At 47.4% G+C, this 21,291-nt stretch overlaps 1 protein-coding gene across 1 annotated transcript in view; it reads right to left on the bottom strand.

Annotated features, from left to right (window-relative positions):
• The window catches only part of LOC143764550 (uncharacterized), a 47,303-nt gene extending 26,031 nt beyond the window's left edge, over positions 1-21,272 (bottom strand). Inside the window, exons 1-6 of the mRNA XM_077250215.1 lie at positions 21,234-21,272; positions 17,362-17,455; positions 15,494-15,635; positions 8,423-8,607; positions 7,292-7,372; positions 6,261-6,404 (exon numbers count right to left, since the gene is read on the bottom strand). Coding sequence (XP_077106330.1) covers positions 6,261-6,404; positions 7,292-7,372; positions 8,423-8,607; positions 15,494-15,635; positions 17,362-17,445 — 636 coding nt within the window. The 5' untranslated portion in view covers positions 17,446-17,455; positions 21,234-21,272. The remainder of the gene's footprint in view (positions 1-6,260; positions 6,405-7,291; positions 7,373-8,422; positions 8,608-15,493; positions 15,636-17,361; positions 17,456-21,233) is intronic.
• Between the last annotated feature and the right edge of the window lie 19 nt (positions 21,273-21,291).

Genomic DNA, 21,291 nt, shown 5'->3' with positions numbered 1-21,291 from the left:
ACCTGCTAGATGATTGACGTATGGCACAGCCGCAGCATTATCCAATTGAATTCGGATGGGGTGACCCGCCAGAAGGCAGTGGACTTGCTGTAGGATTAGCCGTACCGTTCGGATCCCCAGAGTAATGATCGGGAGAAGAAGACTGGCTTTGGTAGTCACTAATAACCATTGAATCGGGAGAAAGGCCCTGGATGAGGAAGGAGCTCAGAGACTACCCTCTGAAAGCCTGATTGACTTGCTGAAAACGAACGGAGTGAAGGAAACTGCTTCCATTGTCTCACCATTTTTCCCTCAGAACCCTCCTAGCGAATCGAATGAAATGAGGGGATAAGTGATCAAGTGCGCAAGCTCCCTGTTGAAGGGCCACGACCTTGTCTCGAGGGAGAATTACCATCCTTCTGGAAGTGTGCAGGATCAACCTCAAAAAGGATCTGCTGGGCTGGAAATGAGGAAAACTTGTCTAAGTTTAGCTGCCAGCCCCGGTGAGAGGGTATCGCAAGTGATATAGACGACTCAGCGTAGTCCTGGAAGAGCGGCTAGAAAGTCGACCAAATAGGGCAGGACGACCACGCTTCTAGGGTGCAAGAGGAACATGACAACCACCATGACCCTTGCGAATACTCTGGGTGTGGTAGCCAGGGCGTAGGGCAAGGTCGTGACTTGAAAATACTGTTCGCGAATGGAAAAGCAAAGGAATTTTTGAAGAGGGGAAAAATAGGAATGTGAGGGTAAGCATCCCGAATGTCAATGGATGCCAGGAACTCCACCTTTTTCTGTTGAAGTAATGGCTGAGCGGAGGAACTCCATCCGAAGAATGAAGACCCTGTCAAAGGTTGTTATAAGTTTGAGGTCCAGGGTCGGTCTTACTTTTCATTCCCCCTTTTTGGAACCAAGATCCCTTAGATCTAGACTGTCCTGGACAACCCTTCCACTGCTGGTTGGGTCTGTAGGAAACATACGATCCCTTGTTAGTCTCCCGCTTAGAAGATTTGATTGGCCAGCTGTACTGTCTTCAAGAAAAGGTTACTGGTGTGAATCAAAGTAGTTAGGGTCTCCGACCAGGAAACTATTGCTCAAGCAACCCATGCGGCGGCTAAGGAAGGGTAGAGCGCTGAACCCGAAGCCACAAGACGGAACGAACCAGATTTGCCATCTGCCAGTCCGTGGTATTTTTAATTGATGATATATCAGGCAGGGATACTAGCAGGTATACCACAAGAGATTCTACCCGGGTAATCTGCCAAGTGGCAGAATGCGCAGCTGCATCCAGAAGGTCAGGTAAAAAGCTGTCTCTTGCCATCGCTGCTCTCTTTTGACGGTGCAGAGTAGAAAATTAGGAACCCTCGATCCACCATCCTCTTAACATGGAAGTAGAGAGGGATCGTCTGCCTTCTTGCATCATCTGCTAAATAGTGATTTAAAGGCGGGTGCTCGGATGCCAAAAAGGATGCCTCTGTACATCCACAGAGTTCAGGTCCCCGGGTGGACAGGGCAGGGTGTCTGGCGTTAGGCCTGGATGCAGAAGAGGATACATGGAGGCGACACTCTATGTGCTCGTCTGTTGATGGTGTGAGGAGATCGGTGCCCTTTAAAGGACCCGACGCCCTTAAAAATCAGACCAGGCATCGCATCTCACGTAAAGGCTTCTGTCCAGTGAATCGCTCGTCAATTTGGTTGATGATATAAATAGGCGAGTCCATCCTTTTCTGAAGCTCTGGCAAGTCCAGATCCAAGGCAATATCCGATCCATATTCAGAGCCTTGTTCTCAGCAAATCATTGGGGATAGAGATCAGGAAATGAAACTTCTGTTTTCTAGATGCCTGTATGTTTCTAGACGCCTGTAAGTTTCTAGAATACTTGCGGCCCCTGCTACCCGACGGCTCCCATGTAGGAGAGGGACCATGTATATCGGTCCTGCGAGCACTCCGAGCCACAGAGGGATCACAGAGGGATTCAATCTCTTGGTCAGAAAAACCATGGATTGCGGTCAGTGACAAAGTCCACTGAGGAGAACTAGGTACTCTGGAATAAACTGGGATCAGCGGCGGAGGGCTCCTGAGCTCATTTAGGGTGACCGGCTTCGGATTGATCATGTGCCTTTAACCCCTTCATGACCCCCTTCCATTTTTCTGTGTTCGTTTCTCGCTCCCCTCCTTCCCAGAGCCATAACTTTTTTATTTTTTCGTCAATATGGCCATGTGAGAGCTTATTTTTGCAAAACAAGTTGTACTTTTGATCGACATCATTGGTTTTAGCATGTCGTGTACTAGAAAACGGGAAAAAAATTCCAAGTGCGGTGAAATTGCAAATAAAGTGCAATCCCACACTTGTTTTTTGTTTGGCTTGTTTGCTAGGTTCACTAAATGCTAAAACTGACCTGCCATTATGATTCTCCAGGTCATTAAGAGTTCATAGACACCTAACATGACTAGGTTATTTTTTATCTAAGTGGTGAAAAAAAATTCCAAACTTTGCTAAAAAAAAAAAAAAAAAATTGCGCCATTTTCCGACACCCGTAGCATCTCCATTTTTCATGACCTGGGGTTGGTTCAGGGCTTATTTTTTGCGTGCCGTGCTGGCGTTTTTAATGATACCATTTCAGTGCAGATACGTTCTTTTGATCGCCCGTTATTGCATTTTAATGCAATGTCGGGGCTCCCAAAAAACGTAATTCTGGCGTTTCGAATTTTTTTCTCGCTACGCTGTTTAGCGATCTGGTTAATCCTTTTTTTTTATTGATAGATCGGGCGATTCTGAATTTACTTTTGCCATGCTTCAATAGCCACAGGGTGGCGCTCACAGCTACCTGGGATCAGTAACCATAGAGGTCTCAAGGACCTCTATGGTTACTCTGCAGAAGCATCGCTGACCCCCGATCATGTGACGGTGGTCGGCGATGCGCTCATTTACGGCCGCCCGGCCGGAAGCGTCGGTTAGATGCCGGTCAGCGTTTGACAGCGGCATTTAACTAGTTAATAGCGGCGGGTGAATCGCGATTTCAACCGCCGCTATTGCGGGCACATGTCAGCTGTTCAAAACAGCTGACATGTCCCGGCTTTGATGCGGGCTCACCGCGGAGCCCTGCATCAAAGCGGGGGTTCTGACCTCGGACGTACTATCCCGTCCGAGGTCAGAAAGGGGTTAAGACCAGTGCATACTGGTCATGCGCCTTTAAGACCAGGGAATACTGGACGTGCGCCTTTAAGACTAGGGAATACTGGTCGTGCGCCTTTAAGACCAGGGAATACTGGTCATGTGCCTTTAAGAGCAGGGGATACTGGTCATGTGCCTTTAAGAGCAGGGAATACTGGTAATGTGCCTTTAAGAGCAGGGCATACTGGTCATGTGCCTTTAAGAGCAGGACATACTGGTCATGTGCCTTTGAGAGCAGGGCATACTAGTCATGTGCCTTTAAGACCAGGGCATACTGGTCATGTGCCTTTAACACAAGGGCATACTGGTCATGTGGCTTTAAGTCCACGGCATACTGGTCATGTGCCTTTAAGACCAGGGCATACTGATGTGCCTTTAAGACCAGGGCATACTGGTCATGTGCCTTTAAGACCAGGGCATACTGATGTGCCTTTAAGACCAGGGCATACTGGTCATGTGCCTTTAAGACCAGGGCATACTGGTCATGTGCCTTTAAGACCAGGGCATACTGATCAGGTACTTCCTTACCCGGGTACTGATGTAGCTGTTGTGCCCCTTTAATGCAAAAACCATCGACCCTGTGTGAGCCGGCCGGGAGTTGCAGATGTGGTAAAAAACTCGCAGAGGGCGAGAAGCGCCAATTTGGGGGGCGGAGCAACAGACACGATGTGGGTGGAGCCTCGAGACTTCCATGAATAGGCCCAAGCCGGGACCTAAATTTCTGCAGCCGGCGGGAGCGATACCAGTGGTAGAAGTGAGGGGCGTTGTAGTGGCCGAGAAAAATGAGCGTTCCCGTGCCAGGCGAGAAGAGGTGGAAAAGCGGGCTGAGCCGCCTTAGCGCGCCATAGTGCGGGCACAGCTTCGGGAATGCGGCCTACACATCGGCCGAAGCCGGGGGCTAAATTTTTGCAGCCGGCCAAGCGTTACCTCAGGGAGGTGGGCCACAGGGAAGTGGCTGAGGCTGCCTGTCAGCATATGAATATCCTGCTGCAGAGGCCACCGCTGACTAGATCCACTCACCATCGGTGCGCGTCCCGGCATGGAGCCGCCGCGATGACTGGGTTTCAGCGCCGAGGAAAGCGCGCGCACTCTACTGTTCTGCTGCAGGTCAGGTTTTGCAGTGTGGACGGTGCAGGGATAAAGGTGTAAGCCTCAATAGACCATCACTTTGTTAGGGAGGTGGAGAGGAGCCGTCCGCCTCTTTGTGCCATCTGCTTTCACAGTGGTGGGACAGTGGGGGCTGCTCGGACGCCATAGAGAGGGGCCTCTGTACATCCACGGGGTTCAGCCCCCGGGTGGACAGGGCCAGTTGTCCGGCATTAGGCCTGGCTGGGGAAGAGGGTACGTGGAGGCGATACTCCATGTGCTCGTCTGTTCAGGGTGCGGGGAGATCAGTGCCCTTGAAGGGACCAGTCACCCCTAAGACTCAGCCCAGGCCTGGCATCCCACGTCGCAGGAGAGGATACAGAGAGGCGACATTCTCCGTGCTCACCTGTTGATGGTTCGGGGAGATCGGAACCTTGAAAGGATCCGTCGCCCCATTCGTCCGTGGAAAAAATAAAATCTAAAAACAAAAATGTAAAAGGTAAAAATAAAATAATAGAGTTTTGGGTCTGAATAGCAAACCCATCCGTGTGCCTCCTACGGACACTAAGCAAGAACTGGTTAGCGGAGAGCCAGCAGGAGGGTGTATACTGCAGGGGAGGAGATCACTTTTTTTGTATCACTTAGGGTCAGCCTCCTAGTGGCAGCAGCATACACCCACGGTCTGTGTCCCCCAATGAGGCGAAGGAGAAAACACATTTTATACAGACTTACAGGGAATCTGTCATCAGGTTTTTACTAATCTGAGACAAGCATGATGTAGGAGCAGAGACCCTACTTTTTTTTTTTATAAAATAAAACTTTTATTAGCAGGAGATTATCACTAGTGGACTACTTCGCTTGCCAGGTAGTCCAGCCACACCCCCCATCACTTATTGGCAGCATTCTGCCTATGCAGTTATACAGGGCTCAGCATTCAGAGAACCACTAGATCTGTAGCAGAGAAAAATTTTTAAGCAAAATTGCTGCAAGCAGTCGAGTAAGTGACACATTGCCGGAATCAGGCTCTCTGTCTCTACATCATGCGGCTCTCAGATATAGTAGCAAAAACCTGGTGATAGATTCTCTTTAATATTGATAAATGATCTTCGTGGTGAGAAGACGTTGATTATCACACTGGTTTATGACAAAATAAAGGGAAAATGAGGAAAAATGGAACATAACTGCAGCAAGCAACATCAACTGAATATTTCAGCCGGCAACAATTACATCTTGAAAAGTAAAATTAAGACTAATATCATTGCAGGTGGAAATGATTAAAAGGGTTTTCCGGGATATAGGTAATCAATAACAGATAGTTTGGCTCAACACCTGGACAACCCTCATAAGACCGGTTAGAAGCCTTAGATATTGGCACTGAAAAACATCCTTTCATGTGCAATTTCTTTAATAAGCATGACCGGAGTTGTAGGCATAAGAAGTCAAATAATGATTAAAAAAGCCACCATGAAAATAAAAAAATATTTAAGCGGAGAGGGCTGAAACCATTAACTTTTATTACAGCAATAAATTGAAAAAAAGTCTTCATCTGCCCAACAAGAGTTTCGCCTAAGCTGGCTTCATCTGGGGCCTGAAACTAAAATGGGTAAATACACTTCTCTTGGCCTTATATATTATTGCACTACTAGTTTAGGATCTTTCCTCGCGATGAGGTGATGTTGTCTGGATGAACAAGGAGAAAAATGCATGTGGTCACAGGCAGAGGAACACTCAACGGAGGAGGAGTATCAACCTTTCATGCTTGAGCACAATAAGTACAGTTTTTTTGTTTTTTTTTTATTAATCACGGTTAAAAAGGAAAAGGACCATTTCTTGCCACACCGGGAACCCAGCATTATTACTGTGGGATGAATTATATATGAATGTGAATAATAACCATAACTCAGGACCGGGATCATAAGTAGATGATTGGGGTGATTAATGACGACAGGGATCAGGCTGAAGATTGCACACGGAGTTCATTACACGTTCTGCTACAAATAATTTGGAAAACATAACTTACCTCCACATCTACAGGATGGTTCTCATGGGGCGATAACTGTGGAAAAAGAATTATGTAACTGTGGTTCAACTTGGAGTTTTGCTCTAATGAATCTCTGATTTTTCTAGATGCCTCTTTCATTTGCTTTCTTGTCTTCTTTGCAATCTAAAACATAAAAATACATAGATTATGTAGAGGAATTAATAATAATAATAAAAAATAAACATAAAAATAATACAAATTTAAATTACCTCAATATTTAATTTAAAAAAAAAACTTTTGAACACCGATTTGAGAAGAAAATGCCTAATATAAAAGAGCATTGTAGGGTTTGGCATCATACCTAAATCAATGCAAAAAAGCTTTACCAAAAGAACCACAACAAAACCCCACAATACTAAAAACTACAAAAAGAATATATTTTTATTAACAATGATTAGCTAATCATTAAAAAGTTATACAATATTAACATCCTATGGCAAGCGGAACAGGTCTAGGTCTAGAAATATCTGGACTGTGACACAAGTTTTTGCATTTCACCCGTTTACCAAAACATATTCAAGATACAATTATATAATCTATTAGGGCTTAAAGTGCAGGTTATTTTTTGGGATATTAGCATCATAATTGGAGTAAGGGTTTAGGAATTACAGCTCTTTAATATGTAGCTGCCTCTTTTTAAAAAGGGACCAAAGTATTTGGACAATTATCTCAAAAGCTTTTTAGTGGGCTGCATGGGCTGTTCCCTAGTTAATCTATTATCAATTAAGCAGGTAAAAGATCTGGAGCTGATTCCAGGTGTGGCATTTGCATGGCTTCCAATGGCACCGGGTCACTAGTGTGTATTGATGCTCTGACTGAAGATCAGAGCACAATGCTCACACACTAAGGATAAAAGCAAAAACAACCGCATGATCATCATGTACGGGATACCTTGCGGATTGCAGAGGGTCTCAGGGATAGGATCCTACTATTACTGGCTCCCATATAGTAGCATCAAGCAAAAATGGAAGTACAAATGTACACCAGTGATGTACTGCAGATTAATATACCTGAAAGTCTGGAAATTTCAATATATGATACACATAGATTTTGGCTGGACAGTTATTCTGTGCATTTCGCATTAATTCGATCTGAGTGAGAAAAGAAAAATGAAATCGTTATTTTATTCATCAATTAATTATCTTGAAAAGACATTTATTTATGGCGTTTAAAGGAAAATGACCAACAGTTTTAAGTCAGCCGAAGCACAGAATCTAGATTTGTTCTCTTATTAAAAAAAAAAAAAAAAAATTCTGAAAACTGAGCCGAGCATGGGGAGAAGAGTCGGCTGAGTGTCTCCATGCGATCAACAGGTTTTCATGCAGAGATTAATAAATATTTGAAAAAAAAAAGAAAATCAGAAAAGTTTGAATGTAATAAAATGACTTTTCAATGTTGAAGAGTAACTAAACGTTCATATTTATATATTTGTGTGCAAATCACTATATTAGAGGATTTGAATTCTTTCATGGAAATAAACTGCATATAAGTGACTTCCAAACCCTGGCTTTCCCCCAAACTATTTGCTTTCAGCTGCATTAATAATCAGAAGGTACTCATTTGGAGTACAGATGATGGCAGTGATGGGTGAGCTCAGCACCTGGGGCTCACTAACTTTGGTGATAGGCTGCTGCAGGAGATTGTTCTCATAAGCAGAATACTATGTCACTGTCATCTGTACTCCAAATTAGTATTTTCTGTCTTCAGCTGCATTGATACAAGAATGTATTCATTTGGAGTACAGATGATGGCAGTGAAGGGTTTAGCTCACCAACTATGTCTCATCAACCTTTGGGGATAGGCTGCTGCAGGAGATTGTTCTCTGAAGTAGAACACTCAAAGGAGGAGACAGTAGTGACCCATCACCGCCATCATCTGTACTCCAAATGAATATATCCTTATATCAATGCAGTTGAACAAAGAAAATACTAATTTGATGAAAGTCAAATTGTTCTCATAAGCAGAATACTATTTCACTGTCATCAGTGCTCCAGATTAGTATTTTAGGTCACTACCATTTCTGTAGGTGCTTTATTTTACTATACGGTATGTATGGAGCAACTATGTAAGGACGTACACACCATTAATAATACACGTAGTCTAAATCTTTCAATAAATTATCTAGAATCAAAAGGTTTTACCTCTCTCTGACTTATCATCTCGGCGTATTTCCTTTTCTGGGCTAGTGCCTTGTCCCTACCAAGATGGCAACCTAATACCTTTCTTCCAACAATCATAAAAGGAACTCCTGAGTACTCATTCAGCGAAACGTTATTAATGAACGGTCCTTCCCAGTGCACGGTAAGCTTCGACGTCGGCTTGAATGCTTTAAAAATATCAAAATAGAAAAAAAATTACCACAAAATCATTTACTACTTCACTTTATTCACCGTCTCTGGGACCAGCGCTCAGTCTCCGCTGCTTTTTCCGTTGTCTGTAGCATTGATGTCACTTGGACAGCGCTGCAGCCAATCAGTAAGCTAAGCGGCTCATGCTTTCAATTTGGCAGAGCTGCTGACCACAGTGATTGTTTGCAGCGTTGTTGCTCTAACGTTAGGGCTGCAGACAGTAAGAGACACCAGGATAAGTGGTGGAGACTCAGCAGTAGACCTGAGGTGGGTGAGTAAAGCACTTTTTTTTTTTTTTTTAAACTGCAACCGGGGACTTTTTTTCCCCTGAAACTGCAAACCCTTTAAATAAGAGAGCTCCTGGAATAAAGAACGACTGGCAATCTATTGATCTCTGTGGGTGGAGGGATCATATAGACATAAGCCGGCCATACACATTAGATAGGTGTCGTCAGAATGGTGGTCCGGCCGACAACCATCTCTACCGACTCCCCAAAACAAAGGATCATTTTCTCTATGAAAAAGTCAATATAAAAAAGCATCATAGGACACATGGACATCACAGGTTTCACAAAAACAGCAATGGGAATTGTAACCTAAATAAGTTATACCCTATCCTCTGAGATTGGTATGGGACCCCAGATTACTACTTGAGCGGGGGCAAGCAAGAACCTGACAAGGAGAAGATGCAATGAGTGTCAGGTCGCATATGCGACCGGATGCAATAAGGAGATTTTTGTGTACTCACCGTAAAATCTTTTTCTCCGAGTCATCATTGGGGGACACAGGACGAATGGGTGTTATGCTGCTGCCACCAGGAGGACACTAAGTTAAACACACACAAAAGATTAACTCCTCCCCTGCAGTATACACCCACAGGCTGGACAATCCAGAGCCAGTTCGGTAACAAAGCAGTAGGAGTAAGCCAGATAACAAACAGAAAACATGTCATAGTCAACAAACTCAGACTGAAAAGAACAATTGAGCCAACTAGGCTAACAGGGAGGGTGCTGTGTCCCCCAATGATGACTCGGAGAAAAAGATTTTACGGTGAGTACACAAAAATCTCCTTTTCTCCTACGTATCATTGGGGGACACAGGACGAATGGGACGTCCCAAAGCAGTCCCTGGGTGGGTAACATGAAGTTAGGAATGCTGTGCGCACCTATGAACTACAGATGAGACACTGCCGCTTGTAGGATTCGCCTACCAACGGACGCATCTGCCGAGGCCTGAGAGTGCACATAGTAGTGCTTCGTGAATGTATGTAGGCTGGACCATGTAGCAGCCTTGCAGACCTGCGCTGCCGATGCCTGGTGCCGGATGGCCCAGGACGCGCCGACTGACCGGGTAGAGTGAGCCTTGATCCCCGGAGGTGCAGCGTGACCCTTGACGCGGTAGGACTCTTGGATGGCAGAACGAATCCACTTAGCAATGGAAGCCTTGGAAGCGGGGAGTCCCTTCCGTGGCCCTTCCGGAAGAACGAACAAGGCGTCTGACCTACGGAAAGACGCAGTTCTGGAGACATAACGTCTGAGACCCCTCACTAGGTCCAGAGTGTGGAGAGCCTTTTCCGTGCGGTGAGAAGGAGCAGGACACAGTGAAGGAAGGACAATCTCCTCATTAAGATGGAATGAGGAAACGACCTTTGGAAGAAAAGTCGGACATGTCCTTAGAACTACCTTGTCCTGGTGGAACACGAGGAAAGGAGGTTGACAGGACAGGGCTGCCAGCTCAGAGACACGTCTAATAGACGTGACGGCCACGAGAAAAGCAATCTTCCACGATAAGAAACGCAAGGACACTTCTTGCAAGGGCTCAAAGGGGGGCTCTTGAAGAGCACAGAGGACCAGATTCAGATCCCATGGTTCCAAGGGCATCCTGTAAGGTGGAACCATATGAGAAACCCCCTGGATGAAAGTCCTGACTTGCAATTTGTTTGCAAACCTTCTCTGGAAAAGAACCGAGAGAGCAGAAATTTGGCCCTTAAGAGAGCTGAGAGCAAGGCCCAAATCTACGCCTGATTGGAGGAATTCCAAAATGTGAGGAATAGAAAATTGGAGGGGAGACCGTCCCCGATCCCTGCACCAGGCGAAGTAAGCCTTCCAGGCGCGGTGGTAGATGCGCATGGAAGAAGATTTGCGTGCGCGAAGCATGGTAGATATGACCGACTGCGGCAGACCCCTCTGCCTCAGTACCCAGGACTCAACGGCCACGCCGTTAAACACAGGACCTCTGAGTTCGGGTGGTAAATGGGCCCTTGAAACAGGAGGTCTGCGCGGCTCGGCAGCCTCCAGGGTACGTCTGAAACCAGTTGCACCATCTCGGCGTACCACGTCCTGCGCGGCCAGTCCGGAGCGATGAGAATTACTGGAATCCGTTCTGCCCTGATTTTCCTGATAACCTTTGCCAGAAGGGGAATTGGGGGAAAGATGTATGGGAGTCTGAAACTCTGCCATGAGAGGACGAGAGCGTCGGCTCCGAAAGCTGAAGGGTCGTGAGACCTGGCCATGAAGACGGGAACCTGGCGGTTGAGGCGAGATGCCATCAGATCCACGTCCGGGGTCCCCCAACGAGAGCATATCTGGTGAAAGACTGCGGGATGGAGAGACCACTCTCCGGGATCGAGACTGTGGCGACTTAGAAAGTCCGCTTCCCAGTTTTCCACGCCCGGGATGTAAACTGCTGAGAGTATGGAGTGGTTGGTCTCGGCCCAGCGGAGAATGAGTGATACCTCGACCATGGCCGCTTTGCTGCGAGTGCCCCCTTGGCGGTTGATGTAGGCTACCGCAGTGGCGTTGTCGGACTGGACTCTGACCGCGCGGCCGGAAAGAAACGGCTGAAACTGGCGGAGTGCCAGTCTGATCGCCCGAATCTCTAGGATGTTGATGGGTAGCTGAGATTCCTGCGGGGACCAGCGACCCTGAGTCGAGTGGCAACGGAACACAGCACCCCAGCCGAAGAGACTGGCGTCCGTTGTGACAACCAACCAGTGGACCGGAAGAAAAGACTTCCCCCGAGTCAGGGAGGACCTGTTGGTCCACCACCTGAGGGACTGCCTGATGGAACGAGAGAGAAGGAGACGGCGGTCTAGCGAGGCGGGATTCCTGTCCCATACTGCCAGAAGGGCGTGCTGTAGAGGACGGAGGTGAAAAACCGCAAAAGGCACTGCCTCCATTGCCGCCACCATCCTGCCGAGTACCCTCATGGAGAAGCGTAGGGAGTGAGGGCGAGGTTGGGTAAGCTTTCGGACTTCTCTCTGTAGAGTGGATACCTTTTCCGGGGGTAGAAGTACCAGACCCTGAGAGGAATCTAGGATCATCCCCAGGTAGGATATGGTTTGAGCCGGGACTGGGGAAGATTTCCTGAAATTGATTTTCCAACCCAGGCGCAAAAAGGTATCTATTGTGACGTCTACTGCTTCTGAGCAGGACCGAAAGGAGGGACCCTTTATGAGAATGTCGTCCAAGTAAGGCAACACCACTACACCTCGAGCATGGAGAATGGCCACGGCAGCTGCCATGACCTTGGTGAATACCCGAGGAGCGGTGGCCAGCCCGAAGGGTAGGGCGACAAACTGAAAATGGTGTCCCTGGACGGCAAAGCGGAGGAACCGCTGATGAGATGGTAGGATGGGAATGTGCAGATAGGCGTCTTGTACGTCTAGAGATGCCAGAAACTCGCCTTCTTCCAGAGAGGCAATTACCGAGCGGAGGGACTCCATACGGAAATGATGTACGCGTACGTACTTGTTGAGGAGTTTGAGGTCTAAAATCGGACGTACTGAGCCGTCCTTTTTTGGTACGATGAAAAGGTTGGAATAAAAACCTTGGTACCTCTCGTTCTGAGGTACCGGGATGATGACCCCGTCTTCCCATAGCGCCCTTATAGCCTGGAAATACTGATCGACCCTTGCTCTGGGAGGGGGGGACTGGAAGAAACGAGGTGGGGGAAGAGAGACAAACTATCTTGTAACCGTAAGACACTAGGTCGCGGACCCATCGGTCGGGAACTACCGAGAGCCACGCGTCCCGAAAGAAAAGTAGGCGGCCGCCTACTCTGTCGGAGTCCTTTGGTGTTTGCCAAAAGTCATTGAGGTGGAGACCTGCCGGGTCTGGGCCCTCGGGATCCCTGTTGTCTGGGTCTGCCTCTCCAAGAGGGAGAAGGCTTGTAAGACGGCTGGGAGGCTCTGTCCTTGCGCTGCCCTCTCCCAGCGCCAGATGGCGCGGAGGAGGGATTGGACCAATTGGAGCCGAAACGGAAATATCGGCCCCGGCCCTGTTGATTGCGAAAGGGGCGAAAAGTTCGTTGCTGGGGAAGAAATTTGCTCTTTCCTCCTGTGGAATCTGCAATTAATTTGTCCAGTTTATCCCCAAATAGACGTTCGCCCTGGTATGGGAGAGACGTGAGGGATTTTTTGGACCCCGAGTCCGCTTTCCAGTCCCTGAGCCAAAGGGATCTGCGGATCGTGACAGCATTGGCCGCTGCCTGTGAGGCACAGTTGGCCGCGTCTAGGGATGCGGAAACTACGAAGTCCCCCGCTCTGGCGATCTGAGTGGCCAAATGTGGAATCTCTGGGGGTAAGTCGGCCCGTAGTGCCATAGAGGATAAAGACTCGGCCCAATGGGACATGGCTTTTGCGACCCACGTGATGGCAAAAGAGGGAAATAGAGAAGCCGAGGATGCCTCGAAGGCTGAGCGAGCCATCTGATCAATTTGCCTATCAGTGGGATGCTTGATAGACGCGCCCTCGGAGGAGGATAGAACCGCTCTGGTGGCTAGCCGCGACACTGGCGGGTCCACAGAGGGTGACTGAGACCACTCCTTAGTTAGGTCCTGAGCGAACGGATACTTAGATTGCATAGCCTTCTGACCTGAGAAGCGTTTATCCGGACGAACTCTATGGAGATCGACAATGTCCTTGAATTGAGGGTGCGTAGGAAAAAATTTATGGGCCTTTGTGGCTCGCCCAAATGACACGGGATGAGCCGTCTTGGACGGAGTTTCCTCCTCTAACTGAAGCGTCTGAGTAACAGAATCTATGAGAGAATCTAGAGTCTCCTGATCCTGATGATACTCAGGGGAACCGGACACGTTGGATGCGTCGTCCAGGAAGGATTCCCTGCTATGAGACGGGGATGAGGGACGAGAGACTTCGCTCTCTGAGCCGGATGACCGATCACGGACCGGAGATGTCACCCTGGGCCTCTTATGGGATGATTGAGGGCTTCTGGAGACGGTACGACCTCTAGGCCGAGAGAGGATCTTAGACCGCGTTATATCATCCGTGGAAGTGCCCTGGTTAAGGGACGGCTCACAGAGGGACTGTATCGTCCTTTCCAAAGATGCCACAGAGCGAGCGAGGGAGGACGCCCATGCGGGGGTACTAGGCTCGCTACATTCCGGGTCAGGAGCCGGAGCAACTTGTGCCACCGGCATTTCGCAGGCGGAGCACAGCGGGGTAGTGTGACCTCGGGGTAGAGATACCTTGCAGGAGGTGCACACAGCAAAAATAACCGAGTGTGACTTTCCAGTCCGTTTATGCTTAGACTGTGACATATTTGCTGTGGAGTGAGCGTACTGGCAGGGGGGAAGACAATCCTATTGGGTGCGTCTCACCTAAGTTCTGCGGTGGCTTGGCAGGGAGATCCTGAAGTCCTGAGCGCTGCGGTGCTGCAGAGCCGCCAGCGCACTTCCTGATCCAATATGGCCGCCGAGAAGTGAGGAGGGCGCTTCTCGGGCAACGAGAAGCGCCCAGGGAGGGGGCGTGTCATGGGCGGGCGGCGGCGTGCTTGTAGGCGGGCGCTGTAGCCCGGCCCGGGCCTGGGAGCCGCCGAGCCCTCTCAGAGGTATAACGCTGCCCAGCGGCTGCCGAGCCGCACGCTGCTCCGCGGCTGCAGAGCCGCCCGCTGTCCCGCGGCTGCAGGGCCGCCCGCTGCCCCAGAGCCGCACTCTGCCCCGCGGCTGCAGAGCCGCCATAGAAGAGAGGAAGGAGACCCCCTGCTGCCAGCTCGTCGGTCCCCGCACTTACCTTGTGCGATGGGACCGCTGCTCTATCCGCCTTCACCTAGATAGGGAGAGGGTGGAGAGCTACTGCCGCCATGTGTCAACCGCTATGTTCAGTAGTGATGCAGTGGACGGCTGCGCGGACGCCCTGTCAATCTGTCCGGCTGTGCCCTGGCTCCAGGAGACTTAGGTGGATGATTAGTCCCCATGGTCGCCTGAGAGGGAGGGAGGGAGATCGGAACGCTAGGGAACCGTCGCCACACTGAAAAGGTGAGCCAGGGCTGGCATCCATCGTCGCGGGAAAGGATACAGGAGGAACGCTCCATGTACTTGCCCGTTGTTGGTGCGGGAGAGATCAGTGCTGACAAAAATTGCCTGTCGCTCCCTTCTCTCCGTTAAATCAAAAAGGAAAATTGGTGGGGTCCTGAGGACCCAAGTGCCTCCTGAGACACTAAGTAAGAACTGGCTCTGGATTGTCCAGCCTGTGGGTGTATACTGCAGGGGAGGAGTTAATCTTTTGTGTGTGTTTAACTTAGTGTCCTCCTGGTGGCAGCAGCATAACACCCATTCGTCCTGTGTCCCCCAATGATACGTAGGAGAAATTTAATTCAATGGCACTCACAAATATAGCAGAGTGCTGTGCAGTGCTTGGCTGTATTAGGTTATCTTCAGTACTATAGAGTAGAAAAAAAGCTTCTTTCATGCATGTGCGACCGGCCAATCTATGCAGTATCGAGGCCAAGAGAGAATGGAGCACTCTAGTCCCCAGTTCTGGTGATCAGTGGGACCTAAATCGATCTAAAAGGCTAAAATAACCCTTTAGAATTAATGTTCATGAAAACCAACAGTTAAGATTACCTTCATTTCCAAAATGTTTTTTTTTCTCTACAACAGTATAATTTGAGATTGTGCTTTCCTCAAACTCATTAATGGCCTGCATGGCAGCCTCCAAGGAATCCAAAGTTTTCAACTGGCAAATTTCGGGTGAGGGCATCAACACCTAAAGGGGAAATATGCAAAGTAATATAGATAAAAAGACTTAGGATATAAACATTGTATACACAGATACTTTTTGGTGCAAAAATGTAAAACAAAATATAATGTACTGGAAACAAAATGTATAGGGGCGTACAGTGCACAAGATGAGAAAACATGGATCGGAGTACAGGCTCTGGCCTTTGAAGGAGGAAACAATGAGCAATAGTAGGACCAAATGGTGTCAACCATTCCATTACCATTGGGTGTTTCATGGTGTCAACCGCTCATTACAATCCTTGAGTATTTGGAAAAAAAAAACTTGCAGCAAGATGTAGTGGCAGCAGACACAGACTGAATGTCTCCATGACCGAACTCCAAGACTTCGCCTCTACTGACCCAAAAGAATAAGAAAAGACGTCTCCAATATGCTCAAGCCCATATAAGTAATGTAAAGAGGTTCTAAGATTCTGTTCTGTAGAGCACAGAAACAAAACTGGAACTTCTTGGGGGTACGGATAAGCAGTATGCCTGGAGGAGGAAGGATGAAACATACATTGAAAAGAACATCCTGCCTACAGTGAAGCATGGCAGTGGCTCATTAACGCCTACAGTGAAGCATTGTGGTGACCAGTGATGCCTACAGTTAAGCATGCTGGTGGCACAATGACGCCTACAATGACACATAGCATTGGCTTGGTGATGCCTACAATGAAGCAGTAAAGATCGATTTAATCAGATATCAAGAAACCTTAGGAGGAATCTTCATATCTCCTTTGAGGAAGCTAAAGTTTGAGTGTCATTGGACCTTCCAACCGGACAACGATCCCAAGCATACCTCAATATTTGGTTTCAGAAAACGTCCTTGTAGATTTTTCAATGGCTGTCACTCACCGGAATTGACTCCCATAAAAAAATACTTGATAGGATTTGCAGTTGCATCACACAAACCTAAGAATATTAGTGAACTGAAGGCCACTGTCCATGAGGAATGAGCTAATATTTCTAAGGAACACTGCCAGAAGCGGTTGTCTAACTATGGATCATGTTTGCAGCAGGTTATAACAGCCAGAAAGGCTCTACTAAGTAGTGAAGATGCGTGTCATGAAGGATGTGAATAATTCCTTAGACGTCAGTAAAAGTGGCATTTTGTCATAAATTAGAAGAAACCTTGTTACAATGTAAATAGTTCAAGACAATATATCCGTTTCATTGGTTTATGGCAAACAGCAGAATGTTTGTAAATGGGGGTTAAATCATTGTGATTGCAACTGAAGCATTACTGAGCTGTGTGGCTGTGAATTCAGCACCATTTCTTATAAGTTGCAGCAGGATCAGCCTGCCTCTCTACCTGGCCTCTGATTGTGCAGAGTGCTCCTCCTTCCTTCATAGACATCAATAGGCAGCTGTAATCTGATCTCTCAGTGAATTGGGAGGGTCTGTCTTGCTTTAACCAAGAAGGAATTCCCCAGTTTTGAATGGATGAGTTCAGTAGGCAGAAGGATAGAAGTGGCTCATAAGTGGAGAACAAAGCATATCTCTCTGATAAGATGCATTACAAAGTGTCTTATATTTTCTTGAACATAGTCATTTATGGAAAGTTTGTCACTATTTCTGCCATCTTAGGGGTAATTTCCAATGCCGGCTGTACATTATGACAAGTGGAGCTCCTATGTGGAGGACACGGAGTGATAAATATGCACCATGGTATGGGAAAGGGTAAGACCGGACATGAAAAAGGCATACCGTACCACATCGGGTGCACTTTCGATCCTCACAGTAGAACTGATTTCTTCATACAAAAACTCAAGATCCTGGACAACGATTTGCGCCATAGTAGAAAACCTAGAAAATAAATGACAACATCCTGGTGAGACGGGCCTGGCTACAAATGACCGGTAGTTTACATATGTAATGCCAGAGCAGACAACACTCGGGGTACAGTCACATGTACGTTTGTTGCACAATGTAACCGCCTCCTGTCTCACAGCGTCCGTGGCTCTTCTGGTACAATGTCACATTTGCACCGGGTGGTAATGATGACTTTGCGCCAAGAAAGCTGCACAACGTGCCATCACGTAAAACGTGGTTTTCAAGGATCACAGATTACCGACGTGGATGAACCGGGTGTTGCCAATCAATTCACATAAACTTTACTATTTACCTTCCAATCCTAATCTATGGACTCCCCTCAAAAAATGTTCACAGACAGCACAAATTTTCCCCCCGAACATTTTTACTTAACTCGCATTGACGTCAGATAGGTGTGAACTCGCAGGACTTGTCTGACGGCACAGCGAGCAACAGAGCTTTCTCGCGCTCGTGGTGCCGTCAGACAGGTGACAGGAGTTCACAGAGAGACACGGTGCTCAGTGTCTCTGCTGGATGACAGGCTGCATGGTCGCATCATGCAACCATGCAGCCTGCCATCTAGATGTAGCAGAGCTGGACCTGTTGTGGGACAAATGGATTAGCAGCATCTCTGGAGAAGGGTGAGGAATATTGTTGTTTTTTTTTTTAACTCTTTTGCAGAAGATGAGGGCATCGGGGGAATGGGTGAGGTCGTAAGTATGGTTTAATTAAGAATATTAAAGAAGTCTGTGTCTTTCTTTCAATTAAAGGACTTTTTTTCTGGGTGTCTGTGTTTTCTTACAATGTGACTATGGGGTTAGTAATGGAGGCATCTTATTGACGCCTTTCCACTACTAACCTCAGGGCTTGATGTAACCGGACAATACAAAGGTGACATCAACCCCCCCAACTATCATAACACTTGCCACCGCTATAGGGCAAGTGGGAAGAGCGAGGTTTAGTGCCAGAAATGGCACATCTTAGAGATGCACCTTTTCTGGGGCAGCTGAGAGCTGATGTTTTTAGCCTGGGAGGACAGTATCCATAACCCCTTCCTAGGCTATTAATATCAGCCTGCATCTGTCTGCTTAGCCTTTGCTGGTTATTAACTATAGGAGGAACCCTATGTCATTTTTTGGGCGGGTCCCCCATTTTAATAGCCAGTAAAGGCTACATATACAGCTGTGAGCGGATATTAACAGCCTGGGAAGCTCCATGGGTATTACCTCCTTCCCAGGCTATAACCATCGACCCCCAGCCGTCAGCTTTCCCTCTGCTGGTTATCAAAATTGAGAGGGAGCCCATGCCATTTTTTCCAAAAAATAATCTTTTATTAATTAAATACATGTACAGTTAGCTGTGCACACATTGTACTAATTGTATTTGTCACAGACATCTGTATATCTACCTATTCTATGTGAATATACTGCATGTAATCCATCTCTTCTATCCTGTTGGCTCCTGCTGTGATTTTACAGCACGTGTGTGTGTGTGTGTGTGTGTGTGTGTGTGTGTGTGTGTGCGTGCGTGCGTGCGTGCGTGCGTGCGTGCGTGCGTGCGTATATACAGTGCCTACAAGTAGTATTCAACCCCCTGCAGATTTAGCAGGTTTACACATTTGGAATTAACTTGGCATTGTGACATTTGGACGGTAGATCAGCCTGGAAGTGTGAAATGCACTGCAGCAAAAAAGAATGTTATTTCTTTGTTTATTTTTTTTTTAAATTGTGAAAAGTCTTTTCAGAGGGTCATTTATTATTCAACCCCTCAACCCACCAGAATTCTGTTTGGTTCCCCTCAAAGTATTAAGAAGTAGTTCAGGCACAAAGAACAATGAGCTTCACATGTTTGGATTAATTATCTCTTTTTCCAGCCTTTTCTGACTATTTAAGACCCTCCCCAAATTTGTGAACAGCATTCATACATGGTCAACATGGGAAAGACAAAGGAGCATTCCAAGGCCATCAGAGACAAGATCGTGGAGGGTCACAAGGCTGGCAAGGGGTACAAAACCCTTTCCAAGGAGTTGGGACTACCTGTCTCCACTGTTGGGAGCATCATCCGGAAGTGGAAGGCTTATGGAACTACTGTTAGCCTTCCACGGCCTGGACAGCCTTTGAAAGTTTCCTCCCGTGCCGAGGCCAGGCTTGTCCGAAGAGTCAAGGCTAACCCAAGGACAACAAGGAAGGAGCTCCGGGAAGATCTCATGGCAGTGGGGACATTGGTTTCAGTCAATACCATAAGTAACGTACTCCACCGCAATGGTCTCCGTTCCAGACGAGCCCGTAAGGTACCTTTACTTTCAAAGCGTCATGTCAAGGCTCGTCTACAGTTTGCTCATGATCACTTGGAGGACTCTGAGACTGACTGGTTCAAGGTTCTCTGGTCTGATGAGACCAAGATCGAGATCTTTGATGCCAACCACACACGTGACGTTTGGAGACTGGATGGCACTGCATACGACCCCAAGAATACCATCCCTACAGTCAAGCATGGTGGTGGCAGCATCATGCTGTGGGGCTGTTTCTCAGCCAAGGGGCCTGGCCATCTGGTCCGCATCCATGGGAAGATGGATAGCACGGCCTACCTGGAGATTTTGGCCAAGAACCTCCGCTCCTCCATCAAGGATCTTAAGATGGGTCATCATTTCATCTTCCAACAAGACAACGACCCAAAGCACACAGCCAAGAAAACCAAGGCCTGGTTCAAGAGGCAAAAAATCAAGGTGTTGCAGTGGCCTAGTCAGTCTCCTGACCTTAACCCAATTGAAAACTTGTGGAAGGAGCTCAAGATTAAAGTCCACATGAGACACCCAAAGAACCTAGATAACTTGGAGAAGATCTGCATGGAGGAGTGGGCCAAGATAACTCTAGAGACCTGTGCCGGCCTGATCAGGTCTTATAAAAGACGATTATTAGCTGTAATTGCAAACAAAGGTTATTCTACAAAATATTAAACCGAGGGGTTGAATAATAATTGACCCACACTTTTATGTTTAAAATTTATAAAAATTTAACTGAGCAACAAAACTTTTTGGTTTGTAAGATTTATGCATCTGTTAATAAATCCTGCTCTTGTTTGAAGTTTGAAGGCTCTAACTTATTTGCATCTTATTAAACCTGCTAAATCTGCAGGGGGTTGAATACTACTTGTAGGCATTGTATCTCAATTGTATCTATTCTAGTCTAACCTATCAGTGTGATTCTATTGTACTTAAAGGGGTTGTTCACTGCAGTAAACTCCTTACTAATGGGCTCAGGGAGGAGAAAAAGAATTTAAAATAAATTGATGTTCACCCTCTGGACCGGAACTGCTCCTCCATACTCAGTAATGTGGCCCCTGTCAGTCTGCTGGGACCAACATCCGGCTAAGGTGCCACAGCCAATCAGTGGCTGCTGATCGGCTGCAGTGGTCACATATTGTCTGAGCATAAGAAAATGAGAATTCTGTTCATACAAAAATTACACCGCTGCAGCCGATCAGCTGGTTGTGACGCCGTACAGACCGGCACTGAATATGGAGGAGGTGAGTTGGTCTAAGAGTCATATAATAAGACAAAGGCCTGGCTACACTTCATAAATACAGTTCTCAGAAGAGACCCCCTAAGAAATCCAGACCTTGATTTACTTCAGACCCCCTCAATACAGACCATTACCACGATCAGTGCAGACCCCAGACCATACCCACTAAAATTAACAAATCAGGCTCGGCTCCTATAGAGAACCCAGAGCATAACACACAGACAGCCCATTCCCCAAAGCTTTTCACGTACACGTGGCGCACTGGTGGTCGCCCCAAGGGACCTTTTATACTTTACCCTTCTCCTCTCG

The sequence above is a fragment of the Ranitomeya variabilis genome, chromosome 4, assembly GCF_051348905.1.
Source record: "Ranitomeya variabilis isolate aRanVar5 chromosome 4, aRanVar5.hap1, whole genome shotgun sequence".
Lineage (NCBI taxonomy): Eukaryota > Metazoa > Chordata > Amphibia > Anura > Dendrobatidae > Ranitomeya > Ranitomeya variabilis.
Note: the sequence above shows the minus strand (reverse complement) of the source record. Positions and strands in the feature narration are given on the sequence as shown.